The 15,587-nt window shown below is 35.9% G+C and overlaps 1 protein-coding gene across 1 annotated transcript; it reads right to left on the bottom strand.

Moving 5' to 3' along the window:
* Positions 1–6,376: 6,376 nt before the first annotated feature.
* LOC133523015 (uncharacterized) lies at positions 6,377–7,218 on the bottom strand. Its single transcript, XM_061858516.1, has 2 exons — positions 7,028–7,218; positions 6,377–6,899 (listed from the first exon to the last, which is right to left on the bottom strand). Exons 1-2 carry the CDS (start codon positions 7,031–7,033, stop codon positions 6,417–6,419), a joined length of 489 nt encoding a protein of 162 aa, XP_061714500.1. The 5' UTR covers positions 7,034–7,218; the 3' UTR covers positions 6,377–6,416.
* Between the last annotated feature and the right edge of the window lie 8,369 nt (positions 7,219–15,587).

The following is a 15,587-nucleotide window of genomic DNA, read 5'->3' as shown; positions in this document are numbered from 1 at the left end:
CTGTTCTAATGCACAGACATTTTTATTGTGTGATTAATTCATGGGATCCATAAATTGAGACTGACGATTGCCCATGGTATGTGTTTAGTAGTAGTAGTAAGAAAAGCATTCCTTTTTACCAATTTGAGAAAGGCCCTTTTTTCTTGTATCGTCCTGATATATATTATGTCAACCTTAAACTTGTATGTAGTATTAAAGTCACTTCTAGGGTACTTTTGAGGGTTTAATTCTACTTACTTACATATATGACATGACAATAGGGTTAGTGGAAGAAATAAGATGTAGACGAGTGCATGCTATAATAGCGTAAATTAAGTATCTATAAGTATTACTCCTTAAGTATTAGACCTATATAGATGAGCCTTTCAGCTTTTTTTGGACAACATTTGTAACACTTGATGAGGTTATTGTACATTTTTTTTCCTTTGCTACTATCTACTCAGGTTGCATTTTTTTGTGATCCAAGCTTGCCTTTTGGAGTGAAATATAATGGCGAAAAGATGAATGTAAATATTGTTGTCCATTGATAACGTTCTCTGCAGATTTTGACGGCGAAATTAATAACACTGTCAATAACTATATACTTATTTTATTATTCATATTTTAAAGGGACTCTTATTATAAAAGTATGATACAAATTTCGGATCGGCAATCCAGAGGTGTGGGTTCGAGTCCCACGATGGCCACAGTTCATCATCACAGTTAATTTATTACATTGTGATTGACATCTGTATATACAATTCATAAAGTATACCATTTTAATATTTGCTGCCCACCTTATTAAATTTTAGAGAAGAAGAAACAATATACGAGAAGTTCTGTACTAAGTGCATAAATACCAACATAATGCCAATATTGTGTAATAATTCTATCTATTTTTGTTAAGTACCTACGTTATAATGTATAGTTTTTATTTTATTTATTGATTAATTAGTCACCTTAGGATGTCGTTATAGGTACTTGCTAAGCTATAGGTTTAGCTTGTAAGACTCCAGTAACATCATTATTAAGATGTAACTCGTTTGTAACTACAGGATCTACAATAGCGTCTCATAAGTGTGAAGACCCAGAAAACGCAAATAGCAGCTGCTTATTGCGTGTATGGATGTTAAGGTTGTACGATTCACTTTAAGCTGTAACACTAACTTCTTACAAGTAGCATGCATTATAGCGACCAATACAGCTACCTGTGGCTCGGTGAACCTCTTAAACACTTTTATGTCAACTGTACCTGTAGGCTAAGACTACGAGTATGTAGCTATTCTAGAGCTGTTAGCTGTTATGTCTATATTAGGTTCGGCTTTCCGTCCGTCTGTCTCTCTCTCTCTCTCTCTCTCTCTCTCTATCTCTCTCTCAGTTACCACTTCACGCTTAAACCGCTTTAGATAAAATTTGTTCTGGAGGTAGTTTGAGGCCCGAGGAAGATAATAGGATAGTTTTTATCAATCATCATCATCATCCCACGCAGACGAACTCGCAGGTAGAAGATGGTTAACTATAATAATGGATTGGATAACAATGCGTACGGTTACAGATAACTTCTTGGTACGTTTTTGGTGACCGTAAAAAATAACTAGTATTACATTAGCAGCATGCAGAGGCCTTGGAAATTGCACTTCAAATGTAATACTTATATAAGCTGTATATAATGTAAATGGCCTGTGATACGAGTATATCGATCACTTATAGACAGGAAGGAAACTTATCGTAAGGAAATGTGATGCAGTCGGCGAGACATACAAAGTCGTATAGATAATATAATATATTAATGTAAAAGGCTGAAAGAGAATAGGTAAACTGATTATGTAATTGATGATTCGACCAAGAAGAAAATAAATGACTGAGATGTCTAGTAACCGAAGTCTGAAAGCGATACTAAGGGCCAGTCGCACCAACCGCAATTAGCGGACTGATTAACGTCACTCACCGGTGACATGAAATTTACTAAAAAATAAATTTAAGTAGTGAAAGCTTTAACTGTGACAAATAGTCTGTCTGTGTACGTGAGATATGCAAACGGATGACAAACTGCTATAATAGTACGGGCACGTCTGAAAATATCGATACAAAAAAAGTGCCAAAAATATGTGTACACGACTTTATTGCCCATATATTAAGGTGGTGTATATTTCAGACGTAACGTTACTGTACGTCCTATTATTAGAGTGTAACCAAGGGCAAGATTTTTAAACTCTTTTTTATTTAGTTTACATAGTAGCGTTACAAAATCGTTTATATAAGGTATAATTATGGTAAAAGGGAATGCACTATTATATTTCTAAAGTCGTCGTTACTAGTCGTGCCCACAGCGTCGTGGCGTTGTGGGCACGACGAGCGACGACGCCTTTAGGTGTTATTGGCGTTTAAAGGGTTAAAAAAATTAGAATGAAGTGCCTACCGCGAAAATCAAAATTTTGCCATCCGTCTATCACTCTTGCATAAACGAGCGACAATGGCGGATTGAGAAATTTCGATTTTCGCGGTAGACCTCGATGGTCTACCGTGAAAATCGTTTTTGGTGACCATAAACAACGCATTAATCAACAAAGCCGTAATATTAACCCCCTTAGTACATTAACCTTACGTCTATGGACGGTAGAGAACTCCATACTTACGTCCGAAGTACGTATCGGGTCTACGTTGGTCAATTTAGATATACTAATAGTCGCGTGTCACCATGAGGTATACGGCCGTTTCCGATTAGCGTTTTATACAAGCGTACGTGTACGCGCGCGTAAGCTGGTATAGACTAAATGTAGGTAAAAGTAACGCGCGCGTATGCCCGTAAAAAGCAAATGCAGGGAAATGTAACACGCGTATAAGCTCGTATCGCTGTAAGGGCCGTATACGCTAGGCTGAAACCGCTCATAACGAAGCGGCCGAAGTGCACAAAAAAATCGAAACATGCACTCTAACGCCTTGACAATAGAGGCAGATGTTCAGATATTTGTGAGTATCTTGGCCGCTCCGATATATATAATGGCGACTACATATTACCAAAGAGCAAATTTTGTAGCCACAGTAAAGTTACTGCCATCTTTCGACATATGATTAAAACTTTTGGAACGCACGAATAAAAAGTGGCAACATCATACCGAGCATCGGCTAAAGGTTGTGGCGCCATCGCTCGAAATGATACCGCCATGCATTTGGCTTTCGATCTATTAGATTTATTCATTAACAAATTTAACATATATCAGTGAACGAATAATGATCAAAGTCAAATGGCGTTTTAAAAGTTTTAATCATGTGTCGGAAAATGGCAGTAATTTATCGTGGTTACAAAGTTTTTTTTTTACAATCCACCTCTATTTCAAATTCTCTTAGATACCCATACATTAACCCTTTGAATGCTTTATGTCATAAACACAATATCAGACAAACACCAAAATCCCGGGCGCAAGGGGGCCAATGTAAACCTTAGGTATTCGAAAGTGTGAAGGTTACTTTGACAGCGTCTGCCAGAACACCTATAGGTGTCCTTGGCGCTGTGGGTACGACAAGTAACGACGATTTTAGGTATTTTTGGCGTTCAGAATGTTAATCTGTACTGCATATCTCGTTTTCGCTCATCCTAACCTATCACCCATCCTGCGTCCATAGACGGTAGAGAAAGGACGAAAATCTCTTATGACAGAACTATTGCAAAAGTAACCAGCTTTCAGCTTTAACCTTTTGAACGCCAAGAGCCACTAAAGTGGTCGTGTGCTGTCGTGCCTACCACGCCAACGACCACTAAAGAGGTCATGGCAGACGCTGTCAAAGCAATTTTACTGTTGACAGATAAGGTTTAAATTCGTTTCTCAATAGTTGACATATTGGCGTGTATGCCACATTTTGATGAGAGGGAGAAAGCGTTGAAAAGGTTAACCCTTTACCAGGCTAAGGAATATATATTTCCCACATGCGGTTCTTAAAACATGTGTTCTATTTTCGATGAGTAAGACTGACATTCGATTGTCATTTTTGAACTGTCAGCCTGGTAAAGGGTTAAATAATAGTTCCTAATCTCTCCGGTGGCGCTAGGTAGGCTCATGGATATTACATGAATCATATACGTATAATAATATAGAGATGAAATGGGGAGGGGCAGCAAATAACCCGACCAAATTACGACGAGCCTACCTAGCGCCACTGGAGAGATTATTAGGAACTATAATTTAACCTTTTGTACCTAACCCTTAATTGAAAAAAGTTTACTTTGACAGCGTACGTCATGACGCCTATAGTTGCCTTGGCGCTGTGGACTAGATAACGACGCTTTTATTTTATTTTCTTGGCGTTCAAAGGGTTAAAGCTGAAAGCTGGTCACTTTTGCAATAGTTCTGCCATAAGAGATTGTCGTCCTTTCTGTACCGTCCATACTTTAGATTGACCTATGTTAGCCCAATTTGACATTGCAAATGTCAAGCAGAATTAGCTTTATCCGACACGACAGTGTGTACACCAACCATACAAATGGCGACAGCACATGAAAACTGCATTCACACTGCGACAGAGTTAAGCGCCACCATAGCGTCATATTCCTATAAAAATGTGGTGTTTACCTAGTGGCGCTGGCACACTTTGGAGGGGAAGGACATTATTGTAATATAACACAAACGTTATGATTTTTTTCTAATGTCAAGCAAATGTTAGTCAAATTTATATACGTTAAATAAAGTATCTGAATGATATATGAATGTTTTATTAACTAAAGAGGTTTTAGTGAGATTAGTAAGGAATTATAGGAAGCCCGGCAATCCATCGTAGCTATTAAATTTGTAAAGTCCAGCGGTGGCAGCATGGTTGCATTTTTATCATTTGTCACTATGCCTGTCACTTTCGCACTTACATACCTATTAGAACGTGACAGGCATGGTGACAGGCGATAAAAATGCGACCGTGCTTAGCGCGCTGCTATCACTTTACTATGAGCAATCACCGTACAACGTCATGCTTTACGAGCACATTTTTATATGGTGAAATCTTTATATAAATTTGATCGTTCAACCTTGACGCTGGCAAAATTGTCCCATTTTACAAATGCCATTATTTAAAAATACTGGATTGAATTGCTATATGCGTGACAGGGAGCGAGGGACAGAATATAAGCATTACGACGAAATTAAAAACAAGTTTTTACTTTGCCGTCAACATACTCGAAAACGACCTACGTAATTTAGTCGTATTTAACAATGTAACCTCCTTGCTGAGTCCTTTAGATACTTTTTTCGAGCGTGTAAAGTTATCATGTGGAGCCAACATTATTGACAGATATACCTATGGTTAGTTCGGCTACTCGCCACCTTACAGTTTGAGTTCTTCTATCGCATACGAGATGTCACTAGCTAAAGTGGACACAAAGCTTAAACATTTCATTTGGAATTTTTATAAACCTTTCCTCGGTTTGTAAATTACTTATTATTCAGAAAACTTGCAGTCTCACTGATATTTCTGTACAGTATTAATGAATCATAGACTGGAATCGTTTTTGTGTCTAGTATTACATGTTTTTCTTGCAATTAAAACATTTCAGTAATTTCAGAAACTACTTACTGGCTCATTTTGTGGTACGTGGTACTTACCTAACGCTAGGCCATCAGTGCTCTCTTTGAAATTCCTTCGTTTTGAATATATCAATGAGCATGCTATGGCCGTTTCATTTAAACAATTATACACTGCATTCATTCTCCTGGTAATATTATAAGAGTTATAAGACCCGTTTGGCCTAATCTCATAATTTTTAATCTAATTTTATACATTGCAATAGGATTTAACGGATTATTTTATTCGGAACTCAGTAGTAGAACAAAACAAATTAGTTTTCTACTGCGAAGTCAGAGTCCTTTCCTGTCTTGAATATATTTATTTCAGGTAAACTTACTATATTTAGGAACTAACATAATACTTGACCCTGTTAGGAAAACTAAATCGAAGAAAAAATATACTTGGTGCATCGGCAATTCATCGTGAACATTAAATTTAAGTTGGCTTAATTCTTCTGCATTCGGTCATAAATACATCAAATAAACTTTAAAAAAACTTAGTTCACCTGCAGTTGGTCACAAGTACATTAAGTAAACTAATAGTTTACCTAATGCACCCTGGGTGAACAAAGTAAACGAAAAATATGTCACAAATTTGACAATGACGTAAAGGTGAATAAAGTGTATTTTTAGTTTACTTAATTGACCCAGGTGATTTGAGCTGGGTGAACAGAGTCAACTACAGGATTTTATTAATGTTTTTTCCGCTGTAAACAGAATAAGTAATGATGTTACTATATGTCATATGTTTAGAATATTATTTGAATAAATATAATATGATAAAAAAATGTGATTTGGTTTTATTTATAACTACACACAATATAATAAAGAAATAAAACATCAACATGTATAAACTATATATTTTTATTCACAATTAGACAACAGTGATTAGACTTTTGAATTAAAATGGTACTTTTTACACTCGTCGGATTCGGAAATCTCCTTCGTGATTCCGTAAATGAGATCTTTAGCTTGCTGTAAGTGCTTATTTGTTTCATTTTCCATCACGAAATATTTTGCACGCACATCCGCAAACATCCAGTGTTTAGTTGTATCAGAAACTTTGGATAGTTTTTTCATATCAAATATTTCTATTTTGATTAGATGTGTCGAATTCGTACCATCGTCTTTGTTTGTAGATATATATGATATACCACCCCCTTTACAGCCTTTTCCTACAGTGGAAGACACGTTTTTCTTCCTCTTTATCTTTGGCTGGTCAAAGAATGCATCGATATTTGAGTGTGTGTTTAATTTTCGCTTCACCGGCTCGTCTGGTACACAAGTTAGGCTGTCCTCTGCATCTGACACTGGATAATAGTACTGCTTAAATGTATAGTCTTGGCCGTCGAAGACATTTGATGGGGAGTTCTGTATTTAAAAACAAAACATGTGTTACACAATTGTAAATTTACATAATTTCGTGATTACCACAGTTCTTAAAATCTTAACATTAGAAAAACATGTACAATATTTGTAGTTAATAATTGAAGACTTACCGACATATTGATGCCTTCTGGTGTAGGAGTACAGCGTGGGTCAATCGATAGTAGTATAAAAAAGAAATCGTCGTAGGTCTTTATATATACAACTCTTGATCATTAAAAATCTTGTTTCAATACAAAGTCTTGTTTGATAATTGATAACTTGTTTTGCTTCTAAATACGTGTTATTGGAATTTGGCTAAGAATTATGTTAAGCTCAATTACTAAGTAGATTATACATACATTAAAGTCACATTAAAATTCCATTGTGTGAAATAGAAATTTCAACATTCAACTTTGTAATGAACGAGAATATTTATAAAACTAGATATTTGAAGTATTCTAAAAATAATAAAATTAGGTTAGGTTTGATTTGAACTTCGATGGCATTAGAGACAGGTTGGTTAGGTTTAAACCATGACCCGCTGTTGATAGGTTAGGTTAGGTTAGAACCGTGACCCCTGAGCAGACAGAAACGTCTGTTGGTAGGTTAGGTTAGGTTTAAACCGTGATGCGCTGTTGATAGGTTAGGTTAGGTTAGAACCGTGACCCCTGAGAAACGTCTGTTGGTTGGTCTAAGAATATATGAAAGGCTCATAACAGTTTACTCGTAAATGAGCAATGTCGCCTAATTAATGGATGCAGTTAGGGAATCATTAATTACCTACCCAATAGCAGAGTCCCATCGAGAATTATGTAATTACGATGTAATAAGGAATGAGTATCATAAATGACAGCAACGACCAATAGGAGAGCGCCATCCAGAACCAAGACCCCGCCCACTTGATAACTTCAACTAGGAGGTGTGGCCTAATTAATGGAATGTCATTAGCTAATTAGAACCACTAATGACCGCAACGACCAATAGGAGAGCGACATCTTGACCCAACACCCCGCCCACTTGTTGACACCAAGTAACACCTGAGGTTCTCAGTGTGGCTGCAAAAAAAAAGGTCATCAACCAAAACCAGGACTGTTTGACCCTCCAAAGCTGAGCCAGAACGCACACATCCCGCCCACTTGTTGACACCAAGTAACACCTGAGGTTCTCAGTGTGGCTGCTAAAAAAAAGGTCATCAACCAAAACCAGGACTGTTTGACCCTCCAAAGCTGAGCCAGAACGCACACATCCCTACTACTGACAGTCATCTACACCTTATCGAGAAAAATCTGTCCAGCCCAAAATCAATGAGATCGCGGTGATTTATTTTGCCCTAACCATAAGTCTTCTAGAATGTAATAGCACAATCAGAATAGAACAAACCTCGAGATCTCTTGGACAGTCCTGAAATTTGGTATGTATGTAAAGTCATGTCCATATCATTTGACATTTGGGGACCTCAAGGAATCGCAACCATCTTGGCAAATGTGTACCATCCTGGAGAAATTCACATTTTACTCAAAATCTATGTTATCTAGGAAAATGTGGTATAAGACAACATTAAAGCTTATTAAATTCTACACAAAAAGTCTAGATATATTTGCGAAAAAAACACATCTTGTTATAGAAAATACTTGCTGAATCTAGGTTTAGCACATATACACATCCAGGGGACATTATCTTAATAGGAAACTCGGAGGAATATTAATTCCACTTTTGTGTATACATTTGTACATGTTTACCCCAATATCAATATTTAACTTGACTGCGACTTCTTCAGAAAGTAGGGTTATGAATTTAAGTAACGTAGAGTAGTAAGGATAACGTAGATTTTGAGTAAAACGCGAATTTCTCCAGGATGGTACACATTTTCCAAGATGACTGCGATTCCTCGAGGTCCCCAAGTGTCAAATGGTACGAGTATGGACATGAATAAGGGGCCTTTTATTTACAGATATTTCAAATTTCAGGACTGTCCAAGAGATTTCGAGGTTTGTTCTATTCCGATTGTGCTATAAAAGATTGCCTGTCAAATATCAAAAGTTAAACCAAAATGGAATGATATCTCATTGAAAACATTGAATTGAGAACAAATGTATTACGATTGCGTAAATTATTTGCTTTTGTAATAGTATCTATATTCTAAGATAGATCTTATTTTACGATAGATCTTATTTTTATTTTTCCTTAATTCCATTTCGAGAGAAAACGGTTTGCACTAACTTAATCTTAACAAATCACTTTGATTTTGATGTCGATCGCTTCAGCATAATATGTATATTCTAGGTTTACAGTTTTCGCTTTTTACAGAATATTTTTTTGTATTACAAATTTAGAGAAAAAGGAAAACCTATAAACCTAGTTTTTCATTGTGTCAATAACATACAAAAAACATGGAGAAAGGAAAATATTTAGAAGTGGAAAAACGTTTTCTTTTTTTTTGTAAGGACGATCACGTGGTTTAACCCCTTACAGCATGTAATAAAAAATATTTGTCAATAGAGTTAAATATCATATCCGCCATATATGGCTTCGTATGCGGTAAAGGGTTGGAAGTTGAAAAATTGTGCACGGTATCGGCGGAAGGCATACAAGTAGCCAGTCTACTCCTTTGGACAGCAGTATCTTCATCTTCAATTACTTTTGGTAGCTCGGTAGCTATTTCATCCGGTGTAAATCACTCATCCCATAGAGAAAATGTTCATTCGTCACTGTATGTCTGATATAAGCGCGGTGAGCTCCGGGTGAGCTAAATAATTTGAGACGTAACTTCGCAAAATTGCGCGTAGAATGCTGCTACCGTACGCCGAGGCTCGTTCGGTTTTGTAAACTTGGGCGTAAAATCCCGACCCTTGTTAACTGTTTTCGGGACTTGGCGAACCTCGCCCGAGCACTCTCATGTTCTATTTACCTCATCAAATTTTATGTTTTACCGCAAAATAAAAATGGAATTAATAGCGGCGTTCTCTAAATTTATTAGTGAATTTTTACCTTTTATGTTCAATTTTATCTTATCAGAGGAAGCCCTAAAAGATTTACAGTTTTTAGGAAGGACTTATTGCTCATTATCAGATTAACGGGTTGGTTATAATGGTTATGGTTAATTGAGGAAAATGGATGCTCTTTAATTTTTATACAATCGAATATTTCTCCATTCAAAGTTTTAAGGCCAGATCACACTGGCTGCGTGTGTTGGAACCGTGCACGCACACGTCACGCAAGTGGTGTACCGTCTCTCATAGGGATCTGAACCCCTAGTGTAAATTTATTCGATAGCGTGACGTTACGTACGCGTTTGCGATAAGACTCATTTTGTATTAATTTAAGAAATAATGAAAAAAATATTTTTTTATTGCATTTTCATTACTTACTTAAATTTTACATTTCTAAATAAATTTATGTACCATACTTCAAAAAAATGTCTACAAACATTTTACGTAACAGCTACTCTATATAGAAATGATCTGTCACAGGGACCATCATTCGACCCGAGAGGTATACGCGCACGTGCATGTACACGTTTACGCACACGCATCCAGTGTGCACAGGCCTTTAGCTATGGGTACAAACCTACCTATACTTAGTACGAAATTTAAATTGTATTAATTCATTGTTTACGTTATATCTGTTAAGAAATAAAATGGTCATAATATATTGAGTGAACAAAGAGTAATACTTATATAAGTTATAACTGAAATTCAGATTGTACTGTTTTACTTTCAATGACATCACGTATCCCGCATAGAGTTAAAATTTTGGCAAGCTTACTTTAGATAAATCCGTTGGTTTGACTTATTGGTACTTGGGTATTCAACGGGAATAACCTGCATCTGCAGTGCACTAAAAATGTATGCAAAATTGTCTGCATATTTTATGTGAATATCAAATATGAGGAAACAATTTTTGGTTTCGTAGCATTCAATGTATGTATACGTAGTATATTACAGTTGTATATCGGGTGTGGCCTGTGACAAGAGCAAATAATTAAAACATACATTGTACCCCTCAAATGGAGACACTTTTGTTTAATAAGTTAAAAAATATATAAAATCTTTAGACTTCCTATTTTTTATGCAAATTAAATATTATCGTCAACGTGTACGCCATTATCATTGTAATTGACGTTGCTTGTCACGCCTTAAGCATAACAAAATTCGCAACATAATAAAAATCAAAACAATTTATTGTTAAAAGTCGCTGAACAAATGTTGGTCAGTTTGAGGAGTACAGCCTACAGTTGATTTTTTTGCTCTCATTACAGGCCACACCCATGGTTACGTAATTTAATTTCATGGTAAATAGTTAAAAATTCTTCTGTTTTCTGCTTTCAGGTAACTGCAATTTCAGCTTAAATGTTGTATCTCATCATGTATAAAGACATTAGACTCCTTCAAATGCATGGCACTTTCAAGGGCCAAGTGTCCTCACCTAAAGCAATTTGGCGTGTAATGAACGTGCCAGGAAAAATGCCCCGCGTCACCGTCGGCGCGGATTTGCAAGTCTAATGCCGTGGCAGCCTACGGATTATTTAAAGCCTAATTGATGTGACGTCACGAGTTTAATATAGCCTTTCATAATGCGGAAACGAGAAGAGAATGTCTTTACTTTTAACCAATTGACGTGGTCGGGAGATGAATATTTTACGGTTGTAGGTATGTTGTATGCACGTGACTGTTTTATTTTTGGCATGCCCGTATTGCCCGTGGGCTGGATAGATTTTACGCGTCCGCTGTCGTTAATTTCATTAGTTCGCAGTGATAGATTTTATATAGCATGAAACCACCGGCTATATTTTTATATTTATGAGCGAATAAATGCGATAGCGATAGCTATAGACGTTTCGACACAGGTTTAACTGGGCATGGTCGCGGCTAACTTGATGCTTAATGAGTTCGAAACGCGAAAGTTTTAAATGTTATATTATATATTTTTATAATCACTTTTAACTTTTTAAGGTTGCGTGGCGAAAGGGTAGTGAACGTGTCATTATTAAAGCCTGACCAGTAATATATGATCACGCGCCATATTGCGGAATTTCATTGGAACTAAATTTTTCATACTAAACTGAACTGTCACCCTATACATGAGAATAACAGCGCCCTCTTGACAATGATCATATATTTCTGGTCGGGCTTTACAAGCCTCCGCTGTTATTTTGTCTGTCTGTGTACCTACAACCAGACTGTTGAAAATGCTGTCATAAAATAAAATAATACTAAGACCGCCTGTTGTCTGCCTCTAAATTTAATCAATTGTTTATTTTTCTTGTACTTATATTTTTACTGAGGTGTGCCAATAGAGTATTCTATCTATCTATCTAATATTTACCGCTATTATAATACTAAAAATATAAAAGATAAAATGGGTGCTTTACTACATAACTATATTAAAGCTCCCATAATAATTCAGTTAACTGAGAATTGTCATATAACCCACAATCAGTCCAACTACGTCCAAAAGAGAGGTATGATCACTGTGAATGCCATCTCGCTCTGTGTAGTAGAGCACAGCACAACGGAAGTCATTCCAGATGATCCAGCAGAGCCCAACTGGGGAAGTACATCCACCTTACAGAAAACCGCAGCCAAATTACACTACACCCTACTCATATATAGGCTACGGAAACTGCTTACCATCAGGCAGGCCGTATGCTTGTTTGCCACCGACGTAGTATAAAAAAATCTATTTGCACATATGACTGAGCTTTCCTAGTTACTATTACTAATTATACATATAGGTTGTTAAATTGATTTCACACTGCGAAAACCCTTTCAACTTTATTTCAATGAAAAATAATGTTTTCAATTTGGAACTCTGACAATGTATTGTTCTGAAACAATGGATATAAATCTTTGTTCAAATAATCCAAATTCGTTGAAAGAAGGCTGCCGTCTTCAAAGGCTCTAACCACTGTTTTTACTTAAATAAAGAATGGATAAAGTTCAAGACGTATTCGAAATTTGATAATCCTAACTTGATTAAGATTATACTCGTATATTCCTTTGACCGCAATGCTTTACGTGTGCTCCAATATACATACTTTAATAAAAAGAATAAAATATTATAGGGACGTTCTTATACAAATTAACAAAATCCCACGTTAAGCCAAGAAGGCTTGTGTTGTGGGTACTCAGACAACGATATATATAATATTTAAATATTTAAATACATAGAAAACACCCATGCCCAGGAACAAATATCTGTGCTGATGCCCTTACTGGGATTCAAATACAGAACCATCGGCTTACCCACAATAAATCTTTTGTATAATTATACAAGTAAATAAGAGCGAGATGAAAATTTTGGTATTGATGGGGCGACTTTAGCCAACAAATGTGTATTATGTCCAAACAGCGTCATATCAAAATAAGATGTTTTGAGTCTGAATGCCGCTCCACAGCCGTGTCACGTTCTTTGTTGATGTATTGACGGAATAATTTACTTGAAAAATATTTGCTGGGTTTTCGATGTATAGAGAACATTTTTTATCTATTTAAAGTACTTAATAGTGAAATGGCTACAATTTATCTCATTTCACTATACGAGTTTATAAATAAAACTGGCCAAGTGCATGTCGGGCCATGCTCAGTGTAGGGTTCCGTAATTATATACCCATCCGTCAAAATATACTTATTGCTAAAACTCAAAAACGGCTCAAACGATCATGTTTGCTATAGTTTTCCTCATTTCATCCATCCATTCCATCATTTCAGCCTCGGACTGTTGACCACCTCAACAGAAATGAGTGCCTTTGGTTAACTATCTACTTTCTACTATTCATGCAGCATTTATTTTATATATTTATTTATTTATGACCGAGGTAACAATTCTGCTTGTTTTCTAAACTTGTAGCCGGCTAACTAATAATAATTATGAAGTTTTTTTTTTAGTTTATTCAGAAACCAAACACAGAACAAGGCAACAAAAAGACCTGGAGGTTCATACTTACCTGGGTACTAAAACAACTTACGTTTAACTATATTTTTTAGACTAGCCAATGAACTTTGAAAGCAATCTACATCGTATAAATGGTATCTAACTGTTTTAAAGGACAAATTTGATTAGCTACAATCATGGACACCCTACAAGACTTAATTAACAAGATAAAACTTCTTTAACCTTTAATATAACCATGACATAGTATTGTTTGCAGACGATACCTCACTTATTTTCAAAGTCAAACGACAGCAACAAGCTTGCAGTGATGTAAACAATGCTATTTCTAAAGTAGTAAATTGGTTTAATGTTAATAATTTATTGTTAAATGAGAAAAAGACTAAGTGCATTAAGTTTGTTACAAGTCACATAAGGAATGAGCAAACAAGTGTCATTGTCAAGGATGAGGAATTGGAACTAGTAGATAGCACAGTTTTTCTTGGTATAACTTTAGATTCAAAACTACAATGGGGTCCCCATATTGCTAATCTCTCGAATAGACTGAGTTCTGCAGCTTTTGCAGTGAGCAAGATCCGTCAGTTAACAGACGTGAAAACAGCTCGATTAGTTTACTTTAGTTACTTTCATAGCATTATGTCATATGGTATTTTACTATGGGGCAGTGCTTCAGAGATAAATACCATTTTTGTTCTGCAGAAGAGGGCTATTCGTGCAATATATAAAATGTACCATAGAGACGCACTTAGAGATAAGTTTAAGGACATTAACATAATGACAGTGCACTGTCAATATATTTATGAGAATATTCTGTATGTACATAAAAACATTGCCAGTTTTAAGAAAAACTGTGAAATACATAATATTAATACTAGAAATAAGCATAAGCTCGCAGTGCCCTTCACTAGGCTCCATAAAATTAAGAAATCATTCATGGGTAATTGTGTAAGATTTTACAATAAACTTCCTAATATTATAACTGAATTGTCTGTTAGTAAATTTAAAAAAATATGTAAAACGTAAGCTTGTCTCTAAAGCCTATTATAGCACACAAGACTACATGAATGATGAAAGACCGTGGGATTAAGTGTGATTGTAAAGAATGAATTATTTATTGTTATGTTATTAATGATGAAATTGATAATTCAATGTATATATATACCGTATTTTTTGACATTTAGATTTTATTCTAGATAGGTTCTAGACTAGTAGTTTTATACAATTTTGATGTTTGACGATCCTTTTGTGAAATTCTTATTATTAAGTTTACCATATCTATAATAGTTCAATGTTTTTTTTAGAACAATAATAACTGCATCAATAAATTGCTCTGATATTTAGATTAAGATGATATTTGTAAAATTTGACGATTTAAAAGTGCTTGTTGCTAGGCCTATTTGAATAAAGAATATTTTGACTTGACTAACAGCACTTTGATTATGAAGAAAATAAAATGTCACACTTGAGTGAGATACGATTTTTAAAAAGTATAAACCAGACTCCGATCACATTCAATTTGTCACTTGTTCATCATCATCATCATCATCTCCTAGCCGTTTTCAAACACAGCGACTGCGTTCTACCGCTGAGAGCGTCGCTGGTGCGCTCTCAGGTGACTGATATAGTCAATTTTTGCAGCAAATGTACGACCACACTCGTTGCAAGTCAGCACCCCTCCGACATAATTGTAAAGTATGACCGCAGGTGGTCTGGCCTTCAGCTCGTCGCGCTTAGCGTCGAGTTCTGTGCGCCGCCTAGCTTCAAACTGACGCACCTGAGTCTGCACAATATGCCTCCAAC

The sequence above is a fragment of the Cydia pomonella genome, chromosome 11 (assembly GCF_033807575.1).
Source record: "Cydia pomonella isolate Wapato2018A chromosome 11, ilCydPomo1, whole genome shotgun sequence".
NCBI classification, from domain to species: Eukaryota; Metazoa; Arthropoda; class Insecta; order Lepidoptera; family Tortricidae; genus Cydia; species Cydia pomonella.
This window is presented reverse-complemented; position numbering and strand designations above follow the sequence as displayed.